Source organism: Camelina sativa, chromosome 4 (assembly GCF_000633955.1).
Source record: "Camelina sativa cultivar DH55 chromosome 4, Cs, whole genome shotgun sequence".
Taxonomy (NCBI): Eukaryota; Viridiplantae; Streptophyta; class Magnoliopsida; order Brassicales; family Brassicaceae; genus Camelina; species Camelina sativa.
This window is the reverse complement of record NC_025688.1, coordinates 17,106,120-17,120,827: the sequence shown is the minus strand read 5'-3', so window position 1 is coordinate 17,120,827 and position 14,708 is coordinate 17,106,120. Positions and strand designations below refer to the sequence as shown.

At 40.4% G+C, this 14,708-nt stretch overlaps 3 protein-coding genes across 5 annotated transcripts; 1 reads left to right on the top strand and 2 right to left on the bottom strand.

The window, feature by feature from the left end:
• LOC104780867 lies at window positions 1-9,203 on the top strand. 3 transcript variants are annotated; one of them, XM_010505406.2, is made up of 10 exons: window positions 1-75; window positions 267-1,796; window positions 1,899-5,187; window positions 5,282-5,472; window positions 5,569-5,713; window positions 5,976-6,174; window positions 6,262-6,534; window positions 6,616-7,259; window positions 7,347-7,650; window positions 8,602-9,203. In XM_010505406.2, the coding sequence occupies exons 2-10, from the start codon at window positions 421-423 to the stop codon at window positions 8,874-8,876; spliced, it is 6,696 nt and encodes a 2,231-aa protein (XP_010503708.1). In that variant the 5' UTR covers window positions 1-75; window positions 267-420; the 3' UTR covers window positions 8,877-9,203. The 3 variants fall into 3 exon arrangements, with proteins under 3 accessions (XP_010503708.1, XP_010503707.1, XP_010503709.1); XM_010505405.2 differs by lacking the exon at window positions 8,602-9,203 and having other exon boundaries at window positions 7,347-8,249; XM_010505407.2 differs by lacking the exons at window positions 1-75; window positions 8,602-9,203 and having other exon boundaries at window positions 503-592; window positions 715-1,796; window positions 7,347-8,249.
• LOC104780865 (probable calcium-binding protein CML20) lies at window positions 8,339-10,807 on the bottom strand. The gene is made up of 7 exons (XM_010505403.2): window positions 10,707-10,807; window positions 10,190-10,344; window positions 10,074-10,101; window positions 9,822-9,974; window positions 9,632-9,734; window positions 9,488-9,544; window positions 8,339-8,536 (listed from the first exon to the last, which is right to left on the bottom strand). The coding sequence occupies exons 1-7, from the start codon at window positions 10,707-10,709 to the stop codon at window positions 8,526-8,528; spliced, it is 510 nt and encodes a 169-aa protein (XP_010503705.1). The 5' UTR covers window positions 10,710-10,807; the 3' UTR covers window positions 8,339-8,525.
• Window positions 11,624-12,638, bottom strand: LOC109132517 (the record flags this gene model as incomplete). Its single annotated transcript, XM_019244159.1, has 2 exons — window positions 11,624-11,998; window positions 12,083-12,638. Coding segments are annotated over 2 exons (642 nt in total), but the record flags the coding sequence as incomplete, so codon positions are not given.

The following is a 14,708-nucleotide window of genomic DNA, read 5'->3' as shown; positions in this document are numbered from 1 at the left end:
CCCTCGCGCTTCGTCGTCTGACATCAGCGCACTTTAGCCACCGTCGTCGTTATCATACGCCCACCACCGCCGAAGGTACATATACACACGGGGGTCCGTTTCGAGCTGATTTGAATAGAGAAAACGAAACCCTAATTCTGTCGATTTCCATCACTTTTGATTATCATTTTTATCTATCTATGCTTCAACCTAAGCTCTCTGGTTTATCTCAAAGGATCGAATCTGGAAATTGATTGTTTTGGTTTTTGGTGTTTTTTTTTATTCAGGGGAGAGAGAGAGAGAGAGAGAGAGAGATTCTTCGATTGATTTTTTCCAAATTTTGATCAATTCGTCAGTGAAGTAGATCTGAGGCAATAAGACTGCGGACGAATTTGACTGGGAGAGAACCAGATCTAGGTTTTAGGGTTTGATGCGTTGGCGATGTTCAGTGATCGGCGGAAGCGGGATATGGCTAATCATGGAGATGGAAACAAGTACGCGTCTGTGAATCTGAATAAGTCTTATGGCTATCAATCTCATCATCAGTATAATCAATCTGGAGGTTATGGGGCGAACCGAGGGAGAGGAGGAGGTGGTGGTGGCTATGGCGGTGGTGGAGTTGGAGGAGGGGGAGGAGGAGGAAGTATGGTTGTCCTTTCACGGCCAAGAAGCTCGCAGAATGCTGGGCCGAAGCTATCTGTACCACCCCCCTTGAACCTTCCTTCCCTCCGTAAGGAGCATGAGCGTGTTGATTCATCTGGTTCGAGCTTTCATTCTGGTGGAGGAATCACTGGGACTGGAACCAGACCTGCTTCATCTGGTATCGGATGGAGTAAGCCTGCCGCTACAGCTACGGATGGTGATACTGCCAACCATACTGCTGAAGGTGTTACCAGGGGGAGTAATGGGTTGAATATCTCCCTTGCTTCTCGTGTTGGTGCAGCTGAACCTATGGAACGAGCTTTTCATCATGTAGAGAAAGTTGCAACTTTGAGGGGTGAAGATTTTCCGTCCCTTAAGGCTTCTCTCCCTTCAGCTTCTGTATCTGGGCAGAAACAGAAGGAGGGTGTAAATCAGAAACAGAAGCAAGGTACAGTCGAAGAGTTTTCAAAAGAGCCGAGAGGTGTCTCTGGTAGTGGCAGTTCACTTGTAGATATGAGGCCTCAAAACCAGTCTGGGCGTAGCCGGCTCGGTAATGAGCTCAGCGAGAGTCCTAGTTTCTCAGATGGATTACATTCATCTGAACAAATGAGGAAAAAAGATTATTTCCCAGGGCCACTGCCTCTTGTTCGTTTGGCACCTCGCTCTGATTGGGCTGATGATGAGCGTGACACTAGTCATGGCTTAAGAGATCGGGACAGAGATCATGGCTACTCAAAGAATGAACCATTTTGGGATAGGGGTTTTGATCTTCCGAGGACTCATGTCCTGCCCCAAAAGCATGCTACACCTAATTCTTTTGACAAACCAGGGCAGCGTGAAAATGAACCTATGAAGTCCTCTATGACTCAAGTAAGACCAGTTAGTGGAGGAGGAAGGGAGGCCAACGCTTGGAGAGTCTCCGCACCACTCCAAAATGAAGGTGCACATAATAATAAAAATATATATGGAGCTAGGCCGTCTAGTAGGGGCAGAGAAGCTGCTAAGAAAAGTAACTACGTCTCGTCATCATCAAGGGAAAATGTTTGGAATAATACTGGAGCTAGAGAGGCTCCATATCAGCATGGAGGAAGACAGCCATGGAATAATAATATGGATAGCTACAGCAACAGAGGAACATTTAACCGGGACGGGTATGGAATGGAACATCAAAATAGGTACGGAACAAATTCAACCAGTATGGCTCTGCTTCTATAAGTCTGCTTACTTCTTGTAACAAGATTTTCCTAATTGATGCTTTCAATATTAACTTCTTGCAGGGGTAATCGTCCCTTCTTCAAAAGTGACAAACCTCATGTGGAAGATCCTTTCATAAAAGACTTTGGTGACTCTGGATATGATGTCCATGATCCATTCCCAGTGCTTGGTGTTGCTAAGAAGAAGAAAGAGGCTTTAAAGCAAACAGAGTTTCATGATCCTGTCAGGGAGTCATTTGAGGCTGAACTTGAACGAGTTCAAAAGGTGCAGGAAGAGGAACGCCGGCGGATCATTGAGGAACAGGAAAGGGTGATGGAACTAGCTCGAACCGAAGAAGAAGAGAAACTGCGGCAGGCTCGCGAACAAGATGAGCAGCAAAGAAGATTAGAAGAAGAGGCTAGAGAAGCTGCTTTCAGAAACGAGCAGGAGAGAGTAGAGGCTGCAAGGAGGGCAGAAGAGTTGAGAAAGTCAAAAGAAGAGGAGAAACATAGGTTGCTCATGGAGGAAGAAAGGAGGAAGCAGGCTGCTAAGCAAAAGCTTCTAGAGTTGGAAGAAAAAATATCCAGGAGACAGGCCGAAGCTGCCAAAGGTTGCAGCAGCTCTTCAACCGTTTCAGAGGATAAATTCTTAGATATTGTTAAAGAAAAAGAGTCTGCAGATGTTGTTGACTGGGAAGACAGCGAAAGAATGGTGGATAGAATTACTACGTCATCAACTTCAGATCTACCAGTGCCCATTAGATCTTTTGAGAACAATGCCGCTTCTCAATTTTCTAGAGACGGCTCTTTTGGATTCCCTGATAGACAAAAGCCTACTTGGAGAAAGGAAGATATTGAGAGTGGAAGCAATTCAAGATTTGTTCCACAAAATATGGAGAATGTTCCACATAGCCCACAAGAAGAGTTCTTTGGTACAACTGGATATCTCAGTGCCCCTTCCTACTTCAAACCAGGATTCCCAGAGCATTCAATTGATCAGAGTTGGAGAATTCCTGGAGATGGAAGGACCCATGCTAGGATGGAATCTGAATCTCGTGAAAGTTTTGGAGAGCAATATGGTGAACCTGGATGGGGACAAAACCATGGCCGTGCACGCCATGGTCCATACCCTACTTATCCTGAAAAGTTGTACCAAAATCCGGAGGGAGATGACTATTATCCTTTTGGAAGACCAAGGTATTCAGTAAGGCAGCCACGTGTTCTTCCCCCTCCCCAGGAGTCTAGGCAGAAGCCGTCCTTTAGAAGTGGTGAGGGTGAGCATCCTGGCCCCTCAACTTCTGTTGGAGGGATTAATTATAACCATACAGGTAGGACTAATTCGACCGTCCTAGCCAGTTATATAGGGGAACTTCAAGATCATCATGTGCTGCCTGGAAGTGGTATCGATGAACATCATCAGTTGGATAGCAAGCTGACTGGAAGATGTGACTCACAGTCTTCACTTTCCGTTACTAGCCCACCTGACTCCCCCGTTCACCTCTCTCATGATGACTTGGATGAATCAGCAGATGCATCTGTCTTAGCTACTTCCAGAAAGGGAGAAGATACTGGTTTACTAGAGAAGAGGGGAGCACCGAATATCCCTAGTGACACTGGAAAGGATAGTTTGATGATTGCTACAGGCTCTGTGTCTTGTTGGGATAATGAAGAGTGGACTCTTGATAGTAATGAACGGTTGCAGGAACAAGAAGAATACGATGAAGATGAAGATGGATACCAGGAGGACGATAAAATACACGGGGTAGATGAGAACATAGATCTCGCTGAAGAGTTAGAAGAAATGCATCTCGAGGATAAGGACTCTAATCTAGTCTTAGGCTTTAATGAAGGAGTGGAGGTTGAAATACCCAGCGATGACTTTGAAAAATGTCAGCAGAACTCCGAAGCTACATTTCCACTTACTCAGCAAAGTGTCGATTCTGTAGATAATGATAGACCTTCTATTGAGAAAAGCCGTGGTGAACAAGCCGCCCAACCTGTTGAAGTTTCTGATCCGTTGAGCATGCATAATGTGTCTAGGAACTTCCAGGGTGCTGAAACCATGATGCAGAACTTATCAATTCACCAAAATAATGGTCGGCAGTCATTTGAGGTGGCCAATAAAGTAGGCTCCACAAGTAACTCAACCGTTTCTACTCATCCTGTCATACCCCCTCACAGCACTAGTCTGCATCCATCATCTCTTCAGACAGCTATTCCTCCTGTATCTACGACATCAGCACAGATGGAGGAGCCTGTTAAGTTTCAGTTTGGTTTGTTTTCTGGTCCCTCGCTGATACCGTCTCCTTTCCCTGCCATACAGATTGGTTCCATCCAAATGCCACTTCCTCTTCATCCCCAATTTGGTTCCTCGCTTACCCATATGCAACAGCCCCAGTCTCCTATCATTCAGTTTGGTCAATTACGATATACATCCCCAATATCCCAAGGGGTGCTGCCACCACCACATCATTCAGTTATCCAAGGGAATGGTTTATCGACTTATGCTTTGAATCAGAATCCTGGACCCTCGGCGACTGTTCAGCCTGGTCAAGGAAATTCGGGTAACCTGATTGCTAGAAATGCAGCAACTTCTGTCTCAAACCCTCAGCTTAGTGTTCTTAGAAGACCGACGAATGTTTCTGATGGGGGCACACTGAAGAATGCTAATAAATCTCTTGTGGGAGCGAGCATTGAGGCTGCTGTGTTACCTCAAAAGCAACCGGAGTTGTCTGGTAAGTCGCAATTACCTTCTCGAAAAATGAGTCATGGAAAATCAAATTTTGTTGAAAGACAATCAGGATACCAAGTCCAATCCGACACTACTGCAGTTAGAAATTCTGGCATGCGCTCATCAGGTACTGCTGAGGTTTCTCGGGTAGATTCCAGTGGTAATAGAAGATATCGGCGTCAGAGGGTTGAATTTAGAGTTCGGGAATCAAACTGGCCATCTTCTGAGGACAATCGAAATGGCAATGGAAGGGCTCACAATTCTACAAAAAACGGGAGTAGAAAATATGTTGTGTCCAACAAGTTCCAGAAACAAGCCTTGGATAGCTCAGTGTCCGGTTTGAATGCTATGCAGAAAACAATAAGTGGGGGTTCATATGAGAATAGACTTGGGAAAGATGCTGTCGTGAAGAATCCACTGAGTCCAAATTCTGGACAAGCAAACCTTAAAAGAAATATGATTTCTGAAAAAGAAATTGATGCACCTTTGCAGAGTGGAATTGTTCGCGTCTTTGAGCAACATGGCATTGAAGGTCCTAGTGACGATGATGATTTTATTGAGGTAAGATCAAAAAGGCAAATGCTTAATGATCGCCGTGAACAGAGAGAAAAGGAAATCAAGGAAAAGTCTCAGGCATCCAAGGTTCTGATGCATTCTAAAAACTCTAGTATTCTACTTGTGAATTGTTACGATGTCTGAGGTAGTTCTCACTAAAAGTGAAGTTGTTTTCTTGCAGGCATCCCGAAAACCTCGTTCAACTTTCCAGACCAGTACTACTGCAGCCAGGTCCAACAGAAGTCCACCAGCCAGCCGAGTTGCAAACAATAAACAATTTAATCCCGTCTCCAACAGACAGCTGTTAGCACCAATTGGCACACCTTCCCCTAAAACAGATTCCCATGCTGATGAAAAATCTGGGAGCAATAAGTACGTTCCTCTATTTGATCAACTGAAATGCTTTTTTTTATTTGCAGAGATAGCTCCCCTATGATTATGTTTTTTACCTTCAAATTCATTTGGCAGGTCCACTCAGGCAAGTAGTGCTCATCAAGTTATACCCAAAAATGATCAGAATCCAGCGTCAGGTTTAGTATTCAGCAACAAAAAGGTGCTGGATAATAGTCATACATCTGTGGGGACTTGGGGTAACCAACTCACCTATCAGCCGGTGAGTTTGTATTGCTCAAGGTTTCGCTAACTTGTTTTGACTTGGGTTCATGTTCCTGCAAAAACGGAAACAGACATCCAACAAAAATAAATATTTCTATATGAATTGATAAAATGGTTTACTGAAAACATGAAGAGTAAGAATTTTGTTACAAAGAAAGTCATAGTAGATAAAAATCTGAATAGTTTTTGACTCTTTCTCTACTACCAGTCACGGATTACGCCTATGCAAGTTTCTGAAGCCTTTTGATATTACCTTGTAGGTTATGGCCCTTACCCAGAGTCAGCTTGATGAAGCCATGAAACCCGTATCTCTTCTTTCATGTGTTTCTGTTGAAAATGGTGCCAACCGAATTAGCGAGCCGAGTCCGACACCAGTATCTGTTGTGCCAAAGAACAGTACTTTTTCAAGCAGCACAATTCCAATAAATTCATTGCTTGCCGAGGGCAAAATTCAATTTGGTGAGTTGCTGGCCGGAACACCTCGATTGTCACTTTTGAAGTGATTCGTCTTTGCATTTAAATGATTCATCTTTTCTTCTCTATTAGGTGCAGTTACATCTTCAACTGTTATCCCTCCCTGTGGTGGGCGTACGGAGAACGATAGCTCTTTATATTTTGAAAAAGATAATAAACATTGCAATCCATCATCCACTGGCATGGAGATTTGTGAAGCAGAAGCCGAAGCCGCTGCTTCAGCTATTGCTGTTGCAGCCATAACTAATGATGAAACCGGTGGGAATGCCTCGAGTACTGGCCCTGTATTACCTGTTGAAACCAAAATTTACGGAGGAACAGAGTTAGACGATGGGTCAGCAAGTGGTAATATTTGCTTTCTGTCGGGTTTATGCATATTCCCAAATGGTTATTTGTTGTCTGAAGTAATTTCTTTCGCTTTGACAGGTACTGTTGGTGGAGAGCCTAGTCTATCAAAAGCTGAAGAGTCTCTCATTGTTTCTCTCCCTGCAGATCTTTCAGTGGACACCCCTATCTCTCTGTGGCCACCAGTACCAAGTCCACACAACTCAAACCAAATGATCACTCACTTCCCGCCAGGCCCTCCTCATTACCCTTTCTTTGATGTGAACCCCATGTTAAGAGGACCCATCTATGCTTTTGGCCCGCACCATGACGCAGGAGCAAACCACCAATCACAGTCCCAGAAAGGTCCAGGAACAGTTTCTGGTCCACCTACGACCTGGCAACCGCAGGGTCATTCAGGAGTAGATTCATTCTATGCTCCTAGTGGTTTCACGGGTCCTTTCCTAACCCCACCCGGTACTATTCCTGGCGTTCAGGGCCCTCCTCACATGTTCGTTTATAACCACTTTGCACCCGTTGGACAGTTTGGCGGGTTGAGTTTCATGGGCACAACTTACATCCCATCTGGAAAACAACCAGATTGGAAACACAACCCAATCGTGTCTTCTTCTCCGGTTGGAGGAGATGGTGATGTAAACAATCCAAATGTGGCCTCCATGCAATGTAACATTGTGCCTGCGTCTCTTCAGCACCTCCCTATGCCAGTGTTTGACCCATCCTTCCAGGTATTTGATCCCATCATTATGATTTCCAACAATGCTAAGTAGTATCAGAATCCAGTGACTTCATATTAATTTTCATGGTGTGGTCAGTCTTCTTCTCAGGAGATGCCTGTCCGAGCACGGTGGCCTTACATGCCATTTTCGGGTCCTCCAACAATGCAAATGCAGAAACAGCAGGAAGCAGCAGATGGCTCCAATCTTCCATCACCTCAGTTTAACAACATGCTTCCTCCTCCTCCTAATAGATATCCCAACATGCAAGCATCCACAGCGGCAGATGCATTGGTGGAGTCCTCAAATGCTTACAGTTCTAGTTCCACTTCATGTGCTCCACCGCCAAAGGCCACCACCACCTTGTCTAATCCCAACAGAAACAACACTCAGAATCCAACTGGTCCTGGCTTCAAGCCACCAGCACAACAACAACAACAACAACAACAATCTTCTCAAGAGAAGAACACGCCGTCTCAGCATGGTGGTGGGTCTAGCCACCACCACCAACAACACCAGCACAACCGGAGGTCAGGCTTCCATGGCAGAAACCAACCCATGGCAAGAGAGAGAGGTTTTCCGAACAACCCAAAGGTCAAGCAGATCTATGTGGCTAAGCAGACTGGTAACAGCAACGCCTCTGCTTCCTCCACCACCAACACTTCCCCCTCAATTTGATGATTCTTCCCCATCCAGGTCCGTTCAGATATGTAAACTCTTTCCAATAACCCAACCAGCTTTGGCTTCATAAGAAGATCTGGATTTTTTTATAAATCAATTTTCCCATACTTCCATTAGCTTTTCTTTTTCTTTTTTGTTCTCGTTAGATAATTAGATTTTGTCTCTCTTTATATGGGGACTTTGGTATGATGTTGGTAAAAATATTGCCGTGAGGTTTTCGGTGTAGAATACCCAATTCACGGCTCCCTTGTATCTGTTGTCAACATTATCTTTATCTTCTTCAAAATAGTTACACTTATTGAATTAATATTCTATGTTTTACTTCAGTGGAATTCATTTTATAGTCCATCTCAAATTATATGCGCATAGAGGTTCAACAGAACTTATTAAGTAACCAATGCGCGCTCCTAAAGTTTTCACAGCAGACTCATCATCAGCTTATACATCATCAGTTCATCTTACAATACAAAGACAGACCAATACTTGCCATGAAGATAAGCTGCTATAGATAAAAACTGATAATAAATATCTTTAGTAATATTACAGATAACATATAGGCCTCAGAGCTCATCAATATTGTTAAAAACAACGACCTTTCTAGTTACCACCATAAGTTGTTCTTCTCATCATCCTCATNCTAATCCCAACAGAAACAACACTCAGAATCCAACTGGTCCTGGCTTCAAGCCACCAGCACAACAACAACAACAACAACAACAATCTTCTCAAGAGAAGAACACGCCGTCTCAGCATGGTGGTGGGTCTAGCCACCACCACCAACAACACCAGCACAACCGGAGGTCAGGCTTCCATGGCAGAAACCAACCCATGGCAAGAGAGAGAGGTTTTCCGAACAACCCAAAGGTCAAGCAGATCTATGTGGCTAAGCAGACTGGTAACAGCAACGCCTCTGCTTCCTCCACCACCAACACTTCCCCCTCAATTTGATGATTCTTCCCCATCCAGGTCCGTTCAGATATGTAAACTCTTTCCAATAACCCAACCAGCTTTGGCTTCATAAGAAGATCTGGATTTTTTTATAAATCAATTTTCCCATACTTCCATTAGCTTTTCTTTTTCTTTTTTGTTCTCGTTAGATAATTAGATTTTGTCTCTCTTTATATGGGGACTTTGGTATGATGTTGGTAAAAATATTGCCGTGAGGTTTTCGGTGTAGAATACCCAATTCACGGCTCCCTTGTATCTGTTGTCAACATTATCTTTATCTTCTTCAAAATAGTTACACTTATTGAATTAATATTCTATGTTTTACTTCAGTGGAATTCATTTTATAGTCCATCTCAAATTATATGCGCATAGAGGTTCAACAGAACTTATTAAGTAACCAATGCGCGCTCCTAAAGTTTTCACAGCAGACTCATCATCAGCTTATACATCATCAGTTCATCTTACAATACAAAGACAGACCAATACTTGCCATGAAGATAAGCTGCTATAGATAAAAACTGATAATAAATATCTTTAGTAATATTACAGATAACATATAGGCCTCAGAGCTCATCAATATTGTTAAAAACAACGACCTTTCTAGTTACCACCATAAGTTGTTCTTCTCATCATCCTCATAAACTCATCCATGTTAACTTCACCATCATCTGCAGTTTTTGAGTTATGTAGTATATCATATATCAAGCTTTGCACAAGAGAAAGAAAAAAAAAAGGAAAAAAAGATAGAAACTTACGATCTCGATCTGCTTCTTCAACCATTTCTCTGATCTCAGCATCGGTGAAATTCTCACCCAAGTCCTTTGCCATGCGTTTAATATCATCAATAGATATCTTCCCCTGAAAATTAAGTAGTAGGTCAAATATCTAGAGAAATTAAGACGGTAATTTCTCGAATGGAGTACATAAACTAAAGAGTAAATATACATTTTTGTCAAGATCAATGATCTGGAATGCTTTGGTGAGCTCTTCTTTTGTGTCTCTTTCACCAATCTTAGCAGTCATCATATGAACAAACTCATCAAAATCAATGGCTCCACTTCCATCTTTGTCCACATCAGCTATCATTTTGTTGATTTGCTTCAAAAATCAACACATCGAGGTAGGTATAAATATATAAGAATCAGAAATAAACAATGAATCTTAGTTAGCAAAAAACCGAAAAAAAAATAATAATACCTCTTCTGTCATTTCAAAACCAAGCGCCCTATCAAACATTGTAAATTCAAGAATCAGTTCCCAAAAAAAAAAATCACATTGAAAACGAAGAGAAAACATACAAGCCCAAAGATTACCTCATAGCAACATTAAGCTCTTTAGCATCAATGGTGCCAGACCCATCAGTGTCAAACAGCTCAAAAGCTTCCTTAATCTCTTGCCTCTTCTGCGTTGTCAACCCATGATGACGTCTCGGTTTCTCTTTCCTCGAAACACCTCTGTACAAACTCGACTGCGGTAACAACAACACCAAATTCAAAAATTATCATATTAAACTATCCAATATTTTCTTTTTAAAACATACCAATAACAACACAAGGCAGAGCTCAAATCACTAAAAACCAAATCTCATCTCATCGTTTTTCATGAAATCTAACCAAGCCAAGTGTAGGACAAAATAAAGATCAAATTTTTAGACTAAAACCTTCACAATCATAGAACCCTAATTTCTTCATTCGATGATTCCAAAAAATATCCCCTGTTTTCAAATCAGATCTTATATAACCGACAATGCAAAATTGTGTTAACTATAGATCCTAATCGCTACACCATAAAAGAAAAGACAAAGAGCAGCAATCAAAGGTACGAACGAACCATCTCAGCAATGAATCCAACAGATCGATCGATGAAGCAAAAGCTCTTTTCAATTTGCGCGTCGGGAGAAAAATCTAACGTTTCTGCTTTTCCTATTCTTTGCTTTCATACTAAAAAGTAAAAAAACAAAAAACTAAAAAGCGGTAACGAAATGGGTCAGATGGGCCTAATAGTGCAGGCCCATAACTAACACTAATATATTTTGAAACCCCATGACCAACACTTTAATCCCACACTAATAAAATCATCATAATTTCTCTTTTAAGGCATAAAAGAAAGAATAACATCTACGGAGCTTGTGAGGGGCTGAGGGCTACAGAGGTAAAAAAAAAATTTGAAAGATTTACCATGATTAAGATTTGTAATCAAATTGTTATATCAATTAAGTTTCAATCATGCCGTGTTTCTTATTTGAGGTCTCTTGGGCACAAAATCAACTTTGTTATAGCATACAAGTGTAGTAGATTCATTGTCCCTAATGTCTAACAAGATCACATTAGTTAGACGTGGTACGTGGATAATAACTTATTAAAGCTAAAAGATTTTCTGAGGTGGACTTTCTGGAATTTTTAACTTAAGAGGAAGAAAATGTAACATAAAAAGTTCATGAACTTGTATTTGTATTTTTAATCAAAACTAATTGACAATTACTGTGTTTTTCTAACCATTGATCTTCAACATGCCAACATTGTACCATATCAACAATGTTATAGATGATAGACAGGTGTTTGTGATTGGAATAAGTATTTACATTAATTAGTATTCATATCAATCAAAATCAGTTTTATCTGAAATGAACCAACATACACAAAAATCACGTACGTTTACTTTAGTTTAATCATTTATCAAGCTAATATATTACACATGTGTGTATATACGAGAAGCCACCACCACGCCACGCCCATGACTGACAAAAGTCAAGACTTAACAGAATCTAAGAATATACTTTTGCAAATGGAGCTCTGTTGTGTATATATATATATATATATATCAAATCAAATCATGCAACAATATACAATAAACAATAATGTAATCTATAAACAAGTTGTGTCCCAAACATAGTTATATACTACTACTATATAGTGTGTTGTGTAATAATAGATAATATTACAATGCTGACTGAACTCCACCCGACTTGTTTGGCCGTTTCAATTGACGTATCCCTTTCCGGAATTAATTTGTATCCCCAACACGTTATAATCATTCTCATCTCGGAGGCGATTGGTTCACGGTGCACGCCACCACTCTCGCCCACTGCTTCAGCTTCGTCTTCACCGTTTGCGGATCATCGCCTATTCAAACCAAAAACAAAAATTGATATTTAATATCAGTGAATTGTCTATATATATGTGTGTTGTGTATAGATTTATACGTACTGTTTCGGTATACGGAGTTGTGAGGACTGGTATCGCCGTCGGAGGAGAGTGAAGAAGACGACGTTGTGGTGGATTTGTTAGAAACGGCGTCGTTGTAGCTTTTCTGAACGGCGAAGTAGAGTTCCAGCGCGGGAAGCGTGTCAGAAAGTCTCTGATCCGCCATCTCCGGAGATCCGAACCCGAACCCGAGTTCGAAACTCGCTTTGAGCTCGTCGAGATCTTCGTCGGTCAAGCTCTTCCCCCGGCGGAGGTAACGGTGGCGACGGGAGACATCTTGGCGTTTTGACCAAGCTTCTTCGCGGATCAGATCCGGAGACCAAGAGTGCTGTTTCAAGAGAGAAGTAGAAGAAGAAGAAGAAGAAGGAGGCGCGTGGAGACGACGCACTACCCCCGGCGAGGGGGTGTGCGGTGGAGGAAAGGTTTTACGATCAATGGCTGGTTTTTTTTTGGTAATTAAGTCGAAAATTTTGGGTGAAAAGGTTAAGAGAGAGAGAGAGAGAGAGAGATTTAGTTGAAGATTAGTTATAAAGGAAGTGGAGAAGATAGAGAGAGAGAGAGAGAGAGAGAGAGAGGTGTCGCCGACGCATCAGAGATATTGGGCCGGCCCAAATCATGATAATGACCTGGATATTTTAGAATTGTTTTATTTTAATTTTATTAAATTATGTAATGTGTACCTTTTTTTTTTTTGACAATCTTGTAATGTGTACCACCTAGAAATATAACTAAGCTAACACAAGTTGGTGTTGCATAAATGGTTTAAATACCTGAAAATGTTGGAAATTCCTCTTTTTATTATTAGAATAAAGGTATCAAAAAGTCTGATACAAAATTGCTTTTGTGGGTTTTATGTATATGAAAAACACTAGTGGGTTGATATAGTTAAACGACCTTAAGTGTTCTAACATCATCATCATCATCTTTATATAATGTCCTTTCGAGATTAAAAGATACTGTTTTTAGATTTTAGCAAACGATATGGATTTGACTTATTTTAGGATTGTTTCTATGGATATTTTTGTTGGTCCAGTCGGCTTCTTACGGCCCAATAACTAAACCATACATAAAGCTGTCTACGGTCATTTACACTTGCTCATCTTGATCAAAAACTAGATAACATTTTGGGATATACGATAAGATTAGCAACGATATTTTGATTCGAGTAGCTAGAAACAAAATAGGAATTGGAGCTAGGTCAAGCTTAGATTGTTGAAGATCATATATATTAGTCTATTAGAGATATCACAACGTGTAAATCACTAATGTCCAATCAGGGAAAAATCTTTTCATGGCCGGTTGAACTAACTGTATTAAATAATACTTTACTGCTTGAACTAGTTGTTGAACCAAAAAAGGGTCCAGTTTAGACAATGTGAACCAACCTCAGCAGACTCATTATGTTTGGACCACAACATCATAGCCGATGATCATTAAGTCATAACTCAATATTGCGGGTAGAGTCAGGTGGAGGGTCTTTTACTCGTTAGAGTTTGATTAGCCGCATTGCTGCATTGAATATATAGGCTTGCACTACCATTTCTAATATTTATTCATGATATACGGTACATTTTTATATCAGAAGAATGTGGTGCTCTATGATAATCATCACTATTCGAAACCTTAAATTGAAACTGTTGACGTGCAGTTGAAACTTCTTTTGGAAACATCAGAAAGAAATAATTTTTTTTGAAAATAGTCACACGAGTTGAATTTGTTATAAGAATTTCGAACATTAAATGTTAAAAGTAAAATTTGATATATATGTTATACTTATGTATATGATCATGCACTATGCAACTTTTGCTTGATTTATTCTTACTGATTGTTCGTCCAATGTAAATTCGTAAATTCTATTATTCATGTGAATCGTGATTCCACAATATAACTAAACTCGTTCTTATATAAATGTATCATGGCATGCCCAAAAGTTTACTATATCTACACATAAATAGAATTTTGTAAATTTTGAATAAAATAGTTAATCTGTATGAGAATGAAAGTAAAACGAAGACCTGCAAAATCACATTGGCCTAACCTCAATCCAACATTTTTTTTTTAAAAAAGAATCAAATATGAAAAGTTATGAAGAAAAACAATGAGAAGCTCACTTTATCCTTCACCACCGCATGCACGCACGCTTCTACAATGGTAAGCTTTTATAGCCACCCTAGAACTTACCAAAAGAATCGAATTATAAAGAACAGGACATGAGATATCGACCACACGAGTGCTTATCATCTTTTGGATATGTAAAAGTATTTATATTTTATCAAAAGTAGATTTGTGTATGAAAAGGAGGTAGCGAATTAAGCAATAAAGTTTCTCATACTTTATATTAAAAAAAATGTTACTTTCACTAGAATCAATCGTCTCTTTTATTAGTATAAGTTTCGAACTTTCGAATAGTAATCTGATGAAACGAGGAATAAATTTTGATAAAGTGTTTATCTCGGTTGTTAAGAATTTTGACTTAGCAACCATAAAAACTATACTGATTTGGTCATATATATCATCTCGGTTGTTAATAAAGTGTTTATTCATTCGACAATTTAGTGGACGTATATTTTATGTCTTTCTAATCTTATTCTCATTAGACTTATAATTGAATTTGGGCTACTAACAGTGC